The following is a 16,420-nucleotide window of genomic DNA, read 5'->3' on the forward strand; positions in this document are numbered from 1 at the left end:
ACATTCTGTTGTTGTCACATGATGTATCTGAACCTATCAGACAGTGGTACATCAGTTCATTATTGTTTGGCCTGTCTTAATAATGCTCCATCACTTCAATTGTGTTGTTTGTCTTAACAACAATCCAATGTAACATATATGGTGAATGCATTTTCAACTCTCAAAGACCTCGATAAGATTAATTTTCCTCATTTCACATGATATGATCATTTTATGGCTGATTGTTATGTAATGTGTTAGTGGTTCTGGGGGACTGAGCAGGGGGTGATTAAAAAACCTGCCAGTGGGGTTGAAAGCAAATAACTAGAGCAATGAAGACCATGGATATTGATGATGACACATAGTGCTGACAAGCCCAGAGAAATGGATGGTGTTGGTGTTACATTTCCAGGTTTCAATGCAAGTACAGACAGACGTAAAGACAGAAACACACACACACTAGCTTCATAAGTAGAATGAACACATGGTCCACATAAACCTGTCATTTGAATGTGTTGATAACTGTAAAAACATACAAATGAAATCAGTTTGTGGTTAAATTGTTACATCACACCATGATGGTAAATGTTGAAATTGTAACCACAGCCTATTAGACAACAGGTGTGTGTTCCCTGGGCCTGATGAATGGTGGACCAGCTCACATAGCTCCAATACAACTCCATGAATTAAACATGGACTACAGCATGATACACTATTGGTCCTTTAGGTTTGAAGCGACATGAACAGTGTTTACCATGAAGGCAGTTCCTGCTAACATAGGGGGGAAATGCCTTTAAAAGGTGCATTGTCAGCTGTAAAGTTCTTCACACTATAACATGCCTTGCATTGAATCCCAGTCTGTAGTCCTTCACACTCATACCCAGATAGTGGTTGAATATGGCAGATTTGGACACTGATAAACGCCTAAATTGTGTAATGCTGTGGCTGTACAGTAACATGCTATACATGACGTCATAGATCAGGGTCTCCACTTCACAGTTCTGTGTGCGTTTAGACAGACAGCTGTTCTGAAATTGAGCACTGCGCACCACAAGAAGTTGAGCCCATCCCTCTCTCTAATTGGGAAACTTTGAAAATGTTTGGTTGTGAGGGAAATGCTGTAAATTAAAAGCACTCGATTTAAAATCGACAGTAATTGTGTGATGGCTGGGTTGTTTCCAGTTTGGAAAAAAAAGGTCAGATTGAACAAATTAGAAACCAATGATGTATATAAACCTGGATTGCTGATGCTTTGTATTGGCCAATGAGAGGCTTTGAAGCCACCGGCCGCCATATTGGCCACTCCCCAGTAGGAGCAGTCCTCCATAGGAATGGAATTCAACATTATTTCAGCTAAATGTTTCAAAGACCATATTACATGTATTTAGATATTACTTTGTTGTTGTGGGAACAGTAACATTAGTACTAACAAATATATTTTAAGGTATGTTTTTATACAGATGGGTTAGCTGAAAACGTCACTAAAACTAAATGTGTGTGCTTCCATGGGACAGAAGTCAGACTGTAGTCTTCCTAAAGAGCATGAAGAAAGCACAATACTCACTGTTCCTATTGGACGATTGAGTAACTCAGAGATTCTAGAAAACATTTTATTTTTGGCGCACTTGTCACCGGAGGAAAAAGGCGACATTGTTATACACTTATTTGACAGGGTTTATTCTCATATGTGCCAACTTAGACAAATGTACTTGAGCATGACATGTTGGCCCAGGTGCTATTTAAGAGTGTCTGGCCCAGTGCTCCAGTTGTGTTGAGAGATGTGAGGGTAAAAACCCTCAGTTGGTGCTCCCTATTTGATAGAAAAACATTCCTTCATCAGGTCTTCCCTGTTTTCATTTTGCTCCACTTTTTGGTTTGCTTCTTGTCTTTCAAGTTTGGTGTCTTCAGTTTGGTGTGGGTTTTTCTTTTGTTTGCCTGTTCTTGGGGAACATTTAGTGTGTGCTCATGATGTGTGTCTTTTAGGTTCCAGTTGTTGCTAGTCAACTCCCAGTGGACTCCCCCATGAGTGTCTTTCAGAACCCCTCCTAAACCCACCTGTTTCTGTTTGGTTGTTGTCAGTGACTCTCTGTTAGTTCCCACTTCTGTTTGAGCTACAACTTTCTGGAGAAGTTAACATGATATGAGTTCAAATGACCAAATTGCAGTAACATTCACTCTCTTCCATGTGGTGAAGAGACAGAGAGGTGTCTTTCAGCTAGATTCATCATTATTGAAACTGTTTCTTGTTTTAGGTGTTTTGACTGATTTCACTATTCCCCATTCAGCTGAAAAGGCTGCTGTCTCAGGGAATTCAACAAAATATGTATTTGAGAAATATGTAACTTGTTCAAATTAACAAGTTTTCAAACATTGGAATGAAAGATAAACATCTTGTCAACAATCTAAGCCAACCCTGTCATTATGCCCCATTTTGCTCAAATTTTGTTTTGTACAAAACCCATCTGTTATATATTTTAATCTTCATTTAATATCATTTTAAAACGCAGCATTTTGTTAATATACAGCATTAAGATGTCACAAACTATACTTGTCATTTGAATTAGACATTAAAAATGAATTTCTAACCTTTTGAAAATCTTCATCAATGACACCAAAATTAATGGACATGTTAAAACAATAATGCATGTATGTTTTGTAGTCTGATAATATGCATATTTATATCCACAATGGTGGACTTTACATCTATGGACATGTTCAGAACTGCCCGTTCAAATATCCGTTTAGGAACTGAAAAAGTATGTAGATAAAAAATACATGCCTCATAAACTTTGAATAAAGATACAATTCCGTTCTATTGATATAATTTAAGATGCACTTTGGCTTCTGAATGTGGCCAACTCTTTCACTTGTGTTCAGCTTGCTCATCCCGGATCTCGATTGGCTTAACTCATTATGGTAACACAATGTTAACTATTCATGAAAATCGCAAATGAAATTAAATTAATCTATTTGCTCTCAAGCTTAGCCTTTTGTTAACAACACTGTCATCTCAGATTTTCAAAATATGCTTTTGAACCATAGCTAAACAAGCATTTGTGTAACAGTATTGATAGCCTAGCATAGGATTATGCCTCTCTTTCAGCATGCAACATTTTCACAAAAACCAGAAAAGAATTCAAATAAAATAATTTACCTTTGAAGAACTTCGGATGTTTTCAATGAGGAGACTCTCAGTTAGATAGCAAATGTTCTGTTTTTAGAAAAAATATTAATTGTGTCGACTAATCGCTCCGTTTTGTTCATCACGTTTGGGTAAGGAAAAAAAAAAAAATTAAATTAAGTCATTAAAACGCGAACTTTTTTCCAAATTAACTCCATAATATCGACAGAAACATGGCAAACCGATGTTTAGAATCAATCCTCAAGGTGTTTTTCACATATCTATCGGAAGTTAAAATCCTTCGTTCAAATTGACTTTCTCTTCTGAAGAAATGGAACGCGTCTTGGACCTACAGATTACGCAAAATTTCCCAGGACACCGGGCGGGACACCAGGTAAATGTAGTCTCTTTATGGTCAATCTTCCAATGATATGCCTACAAACACTTCACAATGCTGCAGACACCTTGGGGAAACGACAGAAAGGGCAGGCTCATTCCTGGCGCATTCACAGCCATATAAGGAGACATTGGAACACAGCGCCTTCAGAATCTGGGGCATTTCCTGTATGAAACTTCATCTTGGTTTCGCCTGTAGCATTAGTTCTGGGGCACTCACAGATAATATCTTTGAAGTTTTGGAGACGTCAGAGTTTGTCTTTCCAAGGCTGTCAATTCCATGCATAGTCGAGCATCTTTTCGTGACAAAATATTGCGCTTAAAACGGGCACGTCTTTTTATCCAATAATGACATAGCGCCCCCATAGGTTGAAGAGGTTAATATAAACCGCTGTGTCAGATTTTTTTAAAACGTTACGAAAAAGCCTACCATGCAATAATCTGAGACAGCGCTCAGACGTAAAAGTATTTGTCCGCCATGTTGGAGTCAACAGAAATACGAAATTACTTCATAAATATTCCCTTACCTTTGATATTTCATCAGAATGTAGTCCAAGGAGTCCTAGTTCCACAATAAATTGTTGTTTTGTTCCATAATGTCCAATACTAGTGTCCAATTAGCTGCATTTGCTATCACTTTCAGCTCACGTGCCCAAAAACTGACTGCTGGTCCAGGACAACGCAGGACAACGCACGAAAACTTCAAAAAGATATATTCCAGGTGAATAAACTGGTCAAACTAAGTAGAGAATCAATCTTCAGGATGTTATTATCATATATATCCAATAACGTTCCAACCGGATGAAACGTTTTCATCTGCAGCCAAATGGAACGACGGTGGCACCCACAGAGAAATGCGCCACAGGAAAATGGCATTCTGTCGGGACACTGACTATTTCCCCTCCCATTCGGTCAAAGTTCACAGCAAATGCCCCATTCCACTTTCTACTGAATGAGGACATCTAGTGGAAGGTGTAGGAAGTGTTACCAGATCCATATCTTGTTGGGAAAGGAGGGGGCGATGACATCAAAGTTGACCCACATTCAGAATTTCACTTCTTGTTTGGAAGATTGCCTGCCCTATGAGTTCTGTTATACTCACAGACATAATTCAAACAGTTTTAGAAACTTCAGAGTGTTTTCCATCCAATAGTAATAATAATATGCATCTATTAGCAATCTAGGACAGAGTAGGATGCAGTTCACTATGGGCACGCAATTCATCCAAAGTCAAAATACTGCCCCCTATCCTCAACAAGTTTTAAGATTAAAGTATAGAACAGATTAGAGGGAACAAAAATGTACTAGACAAGAAATGTCTTTAATCTAGATTAAATTATTTATTGAATAAGCAGGAAGTACACGTTTAAGTACGGAATGATAAAAGCACAAGAAGCAGACACTGTATTACTAATAAACATATACAGTCATTTTAAATGTATTTAGAAATGTAGAACTTAACAGTAATTGATTGACAGTGGCTATTGAATGATATCTATATTCTACACATCATTGTTTGACATATGAATAAATGATTGTGTGTCAGCTTGTGTAGCAGACATGAGTCGGTCATGATTGGTTGTTCATCGTCACGTGATGTGGTAGTCCCGCCTGCGAGTTGAAAATCAGTGTCAGCTATCGGTCCAAAAGGGAATTTCCTCTTTGTCTAATAAAGGTGTTGTTTTCTCCCGTGGGAGACTCTTGTTCAGGTCCTGTATGTTGTATGTTTCTCTCCTACGTGTAGTTCAGAGTACCATTCTATCAAATCCCATCAGTCTTTCAGACCATCATTAACATACAGTAGAGTTCATTAATCAGCAGTGTAGAGAATGTACCTAAGAGAAGCCTATTTCTCACAGATCCACTGTTGTGAAGAGGAACAATCAAAACTCCACCATACTCCATGGCCTGATGATACGTAATAGTGAAACCCACAGTTATGGTATGTACCAGCATTAGGATGTCTTCTCCCCCAATAGCTGCAGTAAAAACAACACAGAGTTAGACTGACATGTCTCTCAGAACCTAGAGTATGAACAACACAGAGAATCAGTCCAACTCCTTCCAGTGTTATTATAGCGCAGTAGTATTTTACCTTGGAGTGATCAGTGTTATTATAGCGCAGGAGTCTCTTACCTTGGGGTGGTCAGTGTTATTATAGAGCAGGAGTCTCTTACCTTGGGGTGGTCAGTGTTATTATAGCAGTAGTCTCTTACCTTGGGGTGGTCAGTGTTATTATAGAGCAGTAGTCTCTTACCTTGGGGTGGTCAGTGTTATTATAGAGCAGTAGTCTCTTACCTTGGGGTGGTCAGTGTTATTATAGAGCAGTAGTCTCTTACCTTGGGGTGGTCAGTGTTATTATAGATCAGTAGTCTCTTACATTGGGGTGGTCAGTGTTATTATAGAGCAGTAGTCTCTTACCTTGGGGTGGTCAGTGTTATTACAGCAGTAGTCTCTTACATTGGGGTGGTCAGTGTTATTATAGAGCAGTAGTCTCTTACCTTGGGGTGGTCAGTGTTATTATAGAGCAGTAGTCTCTTACCTTGGGGTGGTCAGTGTTATTATAGAGCAGTAGTCTCTTACCTTGGGGTGGTCAGTGTTATTATAGAGCAGTAGTCTCTTACCTTGGGGTGGTCAGTGTTATTATAGAGCAGTAGTCTCTTACCTTGGGGTGGTCAGTGTTATTATAGAGCAGTAGTCTCTTACCTTGGGGAGGTCAGTGTTATTATAGATCAGTAGTCTCTTACCTTGGGGTGGTCAGTGTTATTATAGAGCAGTAGTCTCTTACCTTGCTGTGGTCAGTGGGGTGCCGTCCACCCATTTCCAGGTCCCCTCAGTAACAGAATCAGTCAGACCAATCCAGGCAAAAGTGACTGATTCAAACCCATTGATGAATGTCTGTTGTTGAGGAACAGAAAAATCATTGTTACTAACACATGATGGACAAATAAATAAAGTATCTCTGTCTCTCACCTGTTCCTCTTCACTGTTAATGATCACCAGATCTGCTCCTCTCTCCAGACAGTCCTGTCTACTCTCCTCCCAGGATTTCCTCTCAGTAGAGAGGTAGTAACAGCTGCAGCCAAACCTTCTCCATCCTTCAGGACAGGACCCTAGAAGTTTCACATTTACCATATGTGTTACTTGAATGTTATTTAAAATAAAAAGAACATGACTCAGATAAAGCTAATGAACCCTTCCACTGAGCTGATTCTGCCTTTCCCCAGGAAATAAATCAAATGTTCTGGTGATTTCCCACAGCAATCGTTTGTGTGAATTACCTGTTTGCCTACAGCTTTTACACTGAGGAATATAAACGGAGCAATAATTTAAAAAATGTCACATAGTTACAGTTCATATAAGGAAATCAGTCCATTGAAATACATTTTTTAGGCCCTAATGTATGGATTTCACATGACTGGGAATACAGACACGCATCTGTTGGTCACAGATATCTTAAATAAAAGGTAGGGGTGTGGATCAGACAACCACCATTTGTCTCCTTCACATAGAGTTGATCAGGCTGTTGATTGTGGCCTGTGGAATGTTGTCCCACTCCACTTCAATGGCTGTGCAAAGTTGCTGGATATTGGCGGGAACTGGAACACGTTGCTGTACACGTCAATCCAGAGCATCACAAACATGCTCAATGGGTGATATGTCTGGTGACTATTCAGGACATGGAAGAACTGGAACATTTTCAGATTCCAGGAACTGTGTACAGATCCTTGCGGCATACAAATTAGCTTCCCTGAGACGATTTTTGACAGTTTGCACTGAAATTCTTGTTGTGCAAACCCATTTTCATCAGCTGTCCGGGTGGCAGGTGAAGGAGTCAGATGTGGATGTCCTGAGCTGGCGTGGTTACACGTGGTCTGGGGTTGTGAGGCCGGTTGGACGTACTGACAAATTCTCTAAAACGACGTTGGAGGCGGCTTACGGTAGAGAAATGAACTTTCAATTATCTGGCAACAGCTCTGGTCGACATTCTTGTAGTCGCCATGCCAATTGCATGATCCCTTAACTTGAGACATCTGTATTGTGTTGTGGACAAGACTGCACAATTTAGTGTGTCCTTTTATTGTCCCCAGCACAAGTTGCACCTGTGTAATTATGATGCTGTTTAATCAGCTTCTTGATATGCCACACCTGTCAGGTGGAAGGATCATCTTGGCAAAGGAGAAATGCTCACTAACAGAGATGAAAACAAATTTGAGCATTTGAGAGAAACTGGCTTTTTGTGTGTATGGAACATTTCTGGTATCTTTTATTTCTGCTCATGAAACATGAGACCAACACTTTACATGTTGCGTTTATATTTTTGTTCATTGTATCTGACATTTACACGTTAAACATAACTTTTACAACTATTATTTATTCACACATTGAATAAGTAAGTAGCTTTGCACAAGCCTTGGCTTATGAGAGGTCAGAACATCTCATATGATCTAGTCTCCTGTTTCTGTAGAGGCAGCTTGATGTACAAGTAACAACTTCCAATGTATCTGACATCTATAGTCTCTTCTAGAATTACTAATTATAAAACTGGGTCAATGTATTACATTACACTTCAGATCCCCACAGTTTCTACACAGATCAGAACATGTCCCTTCAGTGGTGATGCACCTTACATGTGGAACAATTTACAAAAAACTATTAAAATGGATGTTTGCTGCTCCCTGCACAATGGAAAAAATAGATTTCTGATCTTTTAAATGTTAATTGTGATTGTTTTCTTAAGGCATCTTGTCTGTGTAGTTGTGCACGTGTTTTTATTTCGTTGTATTGAAAACAGGGCTCTACTGCAAATTACTTTCCTTACCTGTGATATTACAGTTCAGCCTTTCCCTCTCCTTCTGTAGTTGGTCACGCTCCATAGTTCTATTCTCCACACTCTTCTTCAACTTGTCCATTTCAGTGGTTGTGGAATTGAGATGATTCTGTAACTGGTCTCTCTCTATGGTCCTGTTATTTAGACTATTCTGCAACTGGTCTCTCTCTATGGTCCTGTTATTTAGACTATTCTGCAACTGGTCTCTCTCCCGAGTTATTGTGGTGAGAGTATTCCGCAACTGGTCTCTGTCCTTAGTTTTGGTATTAAGACTATTCTGTAACTGGTCTCTCTCTTTAGTCCTTGAGTTAAGATTATTTTTTAATTGATCCCTTTCAGCAGTCATGACTTTAAGACTATTTTGTTGCTTGTCCCTGTCTTCGGTCCTTGTGGTGAGACTATTTTGTAGCTGGTCTCTCTCTTTTGTCCTGGTATTTAGGCTATTCTGTAGCTGGTCTCTCTCTGTGGTCCTGGTATTTAGGCTATTCTGTAGCTGGTCTCTCTCTGTGGTCCTGGTATTTAGGCTATTCTGTAGCTGGTCTCTCTCTGTGGTCCTGGTATTTAGGCTACTCTGTAGCTGGTTTCTCTCCTTTGTTTTTGTATTAAGACTATTCTGCAGTTGATCTCTTTCCTGAGTTATTGTGTTCAGAGTATTCTGCAACTGGTCTTTCTCCTTAATTTTGGTTGCGAGACTATTCTGTAGCTGGTCTCTCTTTTTAGTCAGGGTGTTGTAACTGGTCTGTAGCTGGTCTCTCTCTTTAGTCAGGGTGTTGTAACTGGTCTGTAGCTGGTCTCTCTCTTTAGTCAGGGTGTTGTAACTGATCTGTAGCTGGTCTCTCTCTTTAGTCAGGGTGTTGTAACTGGTCTGTAGCTCATCTCTCTCTTCAGTCAGGTTGTTGTAACTGCTCTGTATCTGGTCTCTCTCTTTAGTCAGGGTGTTGTAACTGGTATGTAGCTCGTCTCTCTCTTCAGTCAGGTTGTTGTAACTGCTCTGTATCTGGTCTCTCTCTTTAGTCAGGGTGTTGTAACTGGTCTGTAGCTGGTCTCTCTCTTTAGTCAGGGTGTTGTAACTGGTCTGTAGCTGGTCTCTCTCTTCAGTCAGGTTGTTGTAACTGCTCTGTAGCTGGTCTCTCTCTTTAGTCAGGGTGTTGTAACTGGTCTGTAGCTCGTCTCTCTCTTCAGTCAGGTTGTTGTAACTGCTCTGTAGCTGGTCTCTCTCTTTAGTCAGGGTGTTGTAACCTGTCTGTAGCTGTTGTCCCTCTTTAGTCAAGTTATTATAACTGGTTGGTTGCTGATCTCCTTCTTTAGTCAGAAGGCTGTAACTGGTCTGTTGGTCTCTCTCTGTTGAGTAGTAATGATCAATGACGCCATCTTTAAAATGGAAAATTAAATACATATGTTTAACTATTACACCACTGAAGGTTACACATATTTATGTCAAAACATTCTAAACTTACAGTAGACAAACAAGCCTATGATCCCAGCCAATAGGAGAACACACAGCAGCCCGAGACACACTGCAGCAATTCCAGAGGGTCTCTTCCACCATGGAAAATTAGCTGAATCACAGGGATGTATCATGTAAGATCTTTGAACTCTCTCTGGTAACGTTAACATACTTATATCATCCAGGATTTGAAGGTACAAAAGCTGTGTGTTTGTACTTGAATTGATACCTGAAAATGTAACACTGGGCTTGTTGGGAGACGTGTCGTCCTCAATATCCATGGTCTGCATTGTTGGATTCTCCACCTGTGTTTGTATAGATTGTCTCTTACATTTCTAGAAGTTAAATGCTATATTTTCCTCTCTTACTTCAGCTCTAGTATAGGTTTGTATCTGTGTCTTATGTTTTGTCAAATACTTGAGGACTTGACTTAGCTTACCCAGTCTTGACCTAGCTTACCCAGTCTTGACTTAGCTTAACCGGTATAAAGGAAACAATAGGATAGTCCCAATCTCTACCCAACTAGTGACACATACACGTTGGTCGAGCTCAAACAAGCACACTTCAGTAATTGACATACAGTGCATATGGAAAGTATTCAGACCCCTTGACTTTTTCCACATTTTGTTACGTTACAGCCTTATCATATAATGCTTTTTATAAAAAATTAAATCTACATAAAATACCCCATAATGACAAGTATAAACATGTTTTAGATTTTTATGCAAATGCATTAAATCTAAAAACAGAAATAGAATATTTACATAAGTATTCAGACCATTTGCTATGAGACTCGAAATTGAGCTCAGGTGCATCCTGTCTCCATTGCTCATCTTGAGATGTTCTACAACTTGATTGGGAGTCCACCTGTGGTAAATATAATTTTTTTGACATTATTTGGAAAGGCACACACCTGTAAGGTCCCACAGTTGACATTGCATGTCAGAGCAAAACCCAAGCCATGAGGTCAAAGGAATTGTCCGTAGAGCTCCGAGACAGGATTGTGTCGAGGCACAGATCTGGGGAAGGGTACTAATATGGTAGAGTGTCCAGACAGATGGTAGTAAAAGGCACATAACAGCCCGCTTGGAGTTTGCCAAGAGGCACTTTAAGGCTCTCAGACCATGAGAAACAAGATGCTCTGGTCTAAAGAAAGCAAGATTGAACACTTTGGCCTGAATGCCAAGCGTAAAGTTTGAAGGAAACCTGGCACTATCCCTACGGTGAAGCATGGTGGTGGCAGCATCATACTATGGGGATATTTTTCAGCAGCAGGGACTGGAAGATCAGTCAGGAACGAGGGAAAGATGAACGGAGCAAAGTACAGAGCGCTGAGGACCTCAGACTTGGGCGAAGGTTCACCTTCCAACAGGACAATGACCCTAAGCACACAGCCAAGAGAACTTAGGAGTGGCTTCGGGACAAGTCTCTGAATGTCCTTGAGTGGCCCAGCCAGAGCACAGCGTTGAACCCGATTGAACATCTCTGGCGAGACCTGAAAATAGCTGTGCAGCGACTCTCCCATCCAACCTGACAGAGCTTGAGAGGATCTGCAGAGGAGAATGGGAGAAACTCCCCAAATACAGGTGTGCCAAGCTTGTAGCGTCATACCCAAGAAGACTGTAATCACTGCCAAAGGTGCTTCAACAAAGTACTGAGTAAAATACTTCAGTTTTATTTTTTCATTATGGGGTTTTGTGTGTAGATTGATGAGAGGATTTAAAACAAAGAAAATTCAGAATAAGGCTGTAACGTAACAACATGTGGAAAAAGTCAAGGGGTCTGAATACTTTCCGCATGTATTGTAGTTATGTACTTTGTCCTGTTTACTGTTCACCTGCTTAGTCTCCCAGAGACACTAACATATTACATAAGAATCAGACAATAAACACACCTCATAAAATGATCATATCTGGTGAAATAGAGAAATACAATCTTACCACAGTCTTTGAGAGTTGAAAACGGATGCATACAAATATGTTAAATGAATGAGCATCAAAGTAAGATTGGAATAACGTGTCCATGTTGTTTATAGTCTGAGAGACCCCACCTTTTGTGTCAACGTCAGCATATCCTTTAAATTTGGTAAAACAATTATGAACTAATATACCACTGGATGTTAGGTTCAGATAAAAGGCAACGTGGTTGACAGGAAGTAAGTCAAACTGAAAGTTCAAGTTACAGAATGCTGCATATAAGTGTTTCATTTCCCCTCTCTCTCAAGCACATGAGCTATAGGGGTCAAAGGTATAATTTAGGTTAAAAGTAATGGTTGAATGTTCAGTTACTCCAGAATTCTAAAGCTTAGAAAACTTGGAAGGCTAAATGTGTCTATATCTTATTTAAATCCCTGTCAACTGCCATTTTATAACAATGTTCAGTGTTCAAACTGGGTTCTGAACTTTCTAATCCTGTTCCTGTCCTGACCTACTTGCAGAATCCATAGCAGACCTATTGTAACTAAATCAAATCAAATCAAATGTATTTATATAGCCCTTCGTACATCAGCTGATATCTCAAAGTGCTGTACAGAAACCCAGCCTAAAACCCCAAACAGCAAGCAATGCAGGTGTAGAACTACTTGTTGAACCCTGTTCAGGAGGAGGGTGCTAGAATGGTTTAAGCCAATAACAGATTCACCAAACTGTCCGTGACAGGCCTAGCTCGTAACATATTAATCACTCTGGAGACAACATTAGTTATCCCCCCACCCCCTTCTCTTTAATGCATTTGGCATCCTGCAGTCAGCTGGCCTATTATAGAGTACCTAGCAGGCCTATAGTAGGATCCCTAGCAGGCCTATTATAGAGTACCTAGCAGGCCTATAGTAGGATCCCTAGCAGGCTTATTATATAGTACCTAGCAGGCCTATAGTAGGATCCCTAGCAGGCCTATTATAGAGTACCTAGCAGGCCTATAGTAGGATCCCTAGCAGGCCTATTATAGAGTACCTAGCAGGCCTATAGTAGGATCCCTAGCAGGCCTATAGTAGGATCCCTAGCAGGCCTATTATAGAGTGCCTAGCAGGCCAATAGTAGGATCCCTAGCAGGCCTATAGTAGGATCCCTAGCAGGCCTATTATAGAGTACCTAGCAGGCCAATAGTAGGATCCCTAGCAGGCCTATTATAGAGTACCTAGCAGGCCTATAGTAGGATCTCTAGCAGGCCTATTATAGAGTACATAGCAGGCCTATAGTAGGATCCCTAGCAGGCCTATAGTAGGATCCCTAGCAGGCCTATAGTAGGATCCCTAGCAGGCCTATTATAGAGTACTTAGCAGGTCTATAGTAGGATCCCTAGCAGGCCTATTATAGAGTACCTAGCAGGCCTATAGTAGGATCCCTAGCAGGCCTATTATAGAATACCTAGCAGGCCTATAGTAGGATCCCTAGCAGGCCTATTATAGAGTACCTAGCAGGGCTATAGTAGGATCCCTAGCAGGCCTATTATAGAGTACCTAGCAGGCCTATAGTAGGATCCCTAGCAGGCCTATAGTAGGATCCCTAGCAGGCCTATTATAGAGTACCTAGCAGGCCTATAGTAGGATCCCTAGCAGGCCTATAGTAGGATCCCTAGCAGGCCTATAGTAGGATCCCTAGCAGGCCTATAGTAGGATCCCTAGCAGGTCTATAGTAGGATCCCTAGCAGGCCTATAGTAGCAGGTCTATCCCTAGCAGGCCTATAGTAGATCCCTAGCAGGCCTATAGTAGGATCCCTAGCAGGCCTATTATAGAGGACCTAGCAGGCCTATAGTAGGATCCCTAGCAGGCCTATAGTAGATCCTAGCAGGTCTATAGTAGGATCCCTAGCCTAGGTCTAGGGCCTATCCTATATTATAGGATCCCTAGCAGGCCTATAGTAGGATCCCTAGAGGCCTACCTAGCAGGCCTATAGTAGGATCCCTAGCAGGCCTAGCAGGTCTATAGTAGGATCCCTAGCAGGCCTATAGTAGGATCCCTAGCAGGCCTATTATAGAGTACCTAGCAGGTCTATAGTAGGATCCCTAGCAGGCCTATTATAGAGTACCTAGCAGGCCTATAGTAGGATCCCTAGCAGGCCTATTATAGATACCTAGCAGGCCTATAGTAGGATCCTAGCAGGCCTATTATAGGACCTAGCAGGCCTATAGTAGGATCCCTAGCAGGCCTATAGTAGGATCCCCTAGCAGGCCTATTATAGAGTACCAGGCCTATAGTAGGATCCCTAGCAGGCCTATAGTAGGATCCCTAGCAGGCCTATTATAGAGTACCTAGCAGGCCTATAGTAGGATCCCTAGCAGGCCTATAGTAGGATCCTAGCATCCCTAGCAGGCCTATTATAGGATCCCTAGCAGGCCTATAGTAGGATCCCTAGCAGGCCTATTATAGGATCCCTAGCAGGCCTATAGTAGGATCCCTAGCAGGCCTATAGTAGGATCCCTAGCAGGCCTATAGTAGGATCCCTAGCAGGCCTATAGTAGGATCCCTAGCAGGCCCTAGCAGGCCTATAGAGTACCTAGCAGGCCTATAGTAGGATCCCTAGCAGGCCTATTATAGAGTACCTAGCAGGCCTATAGTAGGATCCCTAGCAGGCCTATTATAGAGGCCTATACCTAGCAGGCCTATAGTAGGATCCCTAGCAGGCCTATTATAGATCCTAGCAGGCCTATAGTAGGATCCCAGGCCTAGCAGGCCTATAGTAGGATCCCTAGCAGGCCTATATAGAGTAGGCCTATAGGATCCCTAGCAGGCCTATTATAGAGTACCTAGCAGGCCTATAGTAGGATCCCTAGCAGGCCTATAGTAGGATCCCTAGCAGTACCTAGCAGGCCTATAGTAGGATCCCTAGCAGGCCTATAGTAGAGATCCTAGCAGGCCTATAGTAGGATCCCTAGCAGGCCTATAGTAGGATCCCTAGCAGGCCTATAGTAGGATCCCTAGCAGGCCTATAGTAGGATCCCTAGCAGGCCTATAGTAGGATCCCTAGCAGGTCTATAGTAGGATCCCTAGCAGGTATAGTAGGATCCTAGCAGGCCTATAGTAGGATCCCTAGCAGGCCCCTATTAGTAGATCCCTAGCAGGCCTATAGTAGGATCCCTAGCAGGGCCTATTAGGATCCCTAGCAGGCCTATAGTAGGATCCCTAGCAGGCCTATAGTAGGATCCCTAGCAGGCCTATTATAGGATACCTAGCAGGTCTATAGTAGGATCCCTAGCAGGCCTATTATAGAGTACCTAGCAGGCCTATAGTAGGATCCCTAGCAGGCCTATTATAGAGTACCTAGCAGGCCTATAGTAGGATCCCTAGCAGGCCTATATAGTAGGATCCCTAGCAGGCCTATTAGTAGGATCCCTATAGTAGGATCAGGCCTATTATAGAGTACCTAGCAGGCCTATAGTAGGATCCCTAGCAGGCCTATTATAGATCCCTAGCAGGCCTATTAGTAGGATCCCTAGCAGGCCTATAGTAGGATCCCTAGCAGGCCTATTATAGAGTACCTAGCAGGCCTATAGTAGGATCCCTAGCAGGCCTATTATAGAGTACCTAGCAGGCCTATAGTAGGATCCCTAGCAGGCCTATAGTAGGATAGAGGCCTATTATAGAGTACCTAGCAGGCCTATAGTAGGATCCCTAGCAGGCCTATTATAGAGTACCTAGCAGGCCTATAGTAGGATCCCTAGCAGGCCTATATAGTAGGATCCCTAGCAGGCCTATTATAGAGTACCTAGCAGGCCTATAGTAGGATCCCTAGCAGGCCTATTAGTAGGATCCCTAGCAGGCCTATAGTAGGATCCCTAGCAGGCCTAGGATCCCTATAGAGTACCTAGCAGGCCTATAGTAGGATCCCTAGCAGGCCTATTATAGAGTACCTAGCAGGCCTATAGTAGGATCCCTAGCAGGCCTATTATAGAGTACCTAGCAGGCCTATAGTAGGATCCCTAGCAGGCCTATAGTAGGATCCCTAGCAGGCCTATAGTAGGATCCTAGCAGGCCTATAGTAGGATCCCTAGCAGGCCTATTATAGGCAGGCCTATTAGTAGGATACCTAGCAGGCCTATAGTAGGATCCCTAGCAGGCCTATAGTAGGATCCCTAGCAGGCCTATTATAGAGTGCCTATATAGTAGGATCCCTAGCAGGCCTATAGTAGGATCCCTAGCAGGCCTATAGTAGGATCCCTAGCAGGCCTATTATAGAGTACCTAGCAGGCCTATAGTAGGATCCCTAGCAGGCCTATTATAGATCCTAGCAGGCCTATAGTAGGATCCCTAGCAGGCCTATAGTAGGGCCTATATAGGATCCCAGGCCTATAGTAGATCCTAGCAGGCCTATAGTAGGATCCCTAGCAGGCCTATAGTAGGATCCCTAGCAGGCCTATAGTAGGATCCCTAGCAGGCCTATTATAGAGTACCTAGCAGGTCTATAGTAGGATCCCTAGCAGGCCTATTATAGCAGGCCTATAGTAGGATCCTAGCAGGCCTATAGTAGGATCCCTAGCAGGCCTATTAGGATAGGCCTATAGTAGCCCCTAGGGCCTATAGTAGGATCCCTAGCAGGCCTATTATAGAGTACCTAGCAGGCCTATAGTAGGATCCTAGCAGGCCTATAGTATAGCAGGCCTAGTAGAGTACCTAGCAGGCCTATAGTAGGATCCTAGCAGGCCTATAGT

General features: G+C 42.1%; 2 protein-coding genes across 4 annotated transcripts in view; one reads left to right on the plus strand and one right to left on the minus strand.

The window, feature by feature from the left end:
- Nucleotides 1-16,420, plus strand: part of LOC115115415 (up-regulator of cell proliferation-like) — a 492,735-nt gene that overhangs the window by 55,143 nt on the left and 421,172 nt on the right. The window lies entirely within an intron of this gene.
- LOC115118190 (C-type lectin domain family 4 member F-like) lies at nt 4,813-11,849 on the minus strand. Of its 3 annotated transcripts, XM_065003584.1 has the most exons (8): nt 11,715-11,849; nt 10,004-10,079; nt 9,785-9,886; nt 8,319-9,698; nt 6,470-6,609; nt 6,285-6,394; nt 5,332-5,475; nt 4,813-5,107 (listed from the first exon to the last, which is right to left on the minus strand). In XM_065003584.1, the coding sequence occupies exons 1-7, from the start codon at nt 11,796-11,798 to the stop codon at nt 5,343-5,345; spliced, it is 2,025 nt and encodes a 674-aa protein (XP_064859656.1). In that variant the 5' UTR covers nt 11,799-11,849; the 3' UTR covers nt 4,813-5,107; nt 5,332-5,342. The 3 variants fall into 3 exon arrangements, with proteins under 3 accessions (XP_064859656.1, XP_064859655.1, XP_064859657.1); XM_065003583.1 differs by having other exon boundaries at nt 4,813-5,475; XM_065003585.1 differs by lacking the exon at nt 9,785-9,886 and having other exon boundaries at nt 4,813-5,475; nt 11,715-11,848.

This window comes from Oncorhynchus nerka, linkage group LG18 (assembly GCF_034236695.1).
Source record: "Oncorhynchus nerka isolate Pitt River linkage group LG18, Oner_Uvic_2.0, whole genome shotgun sequence".
NCBI classification, from domain to species: Eukaryota; Metazoa; Chordata; class Actinopteri; order Salmoniformes; family Salmonidae; genus Oncorhynchus; species Oncorhynchus nerka.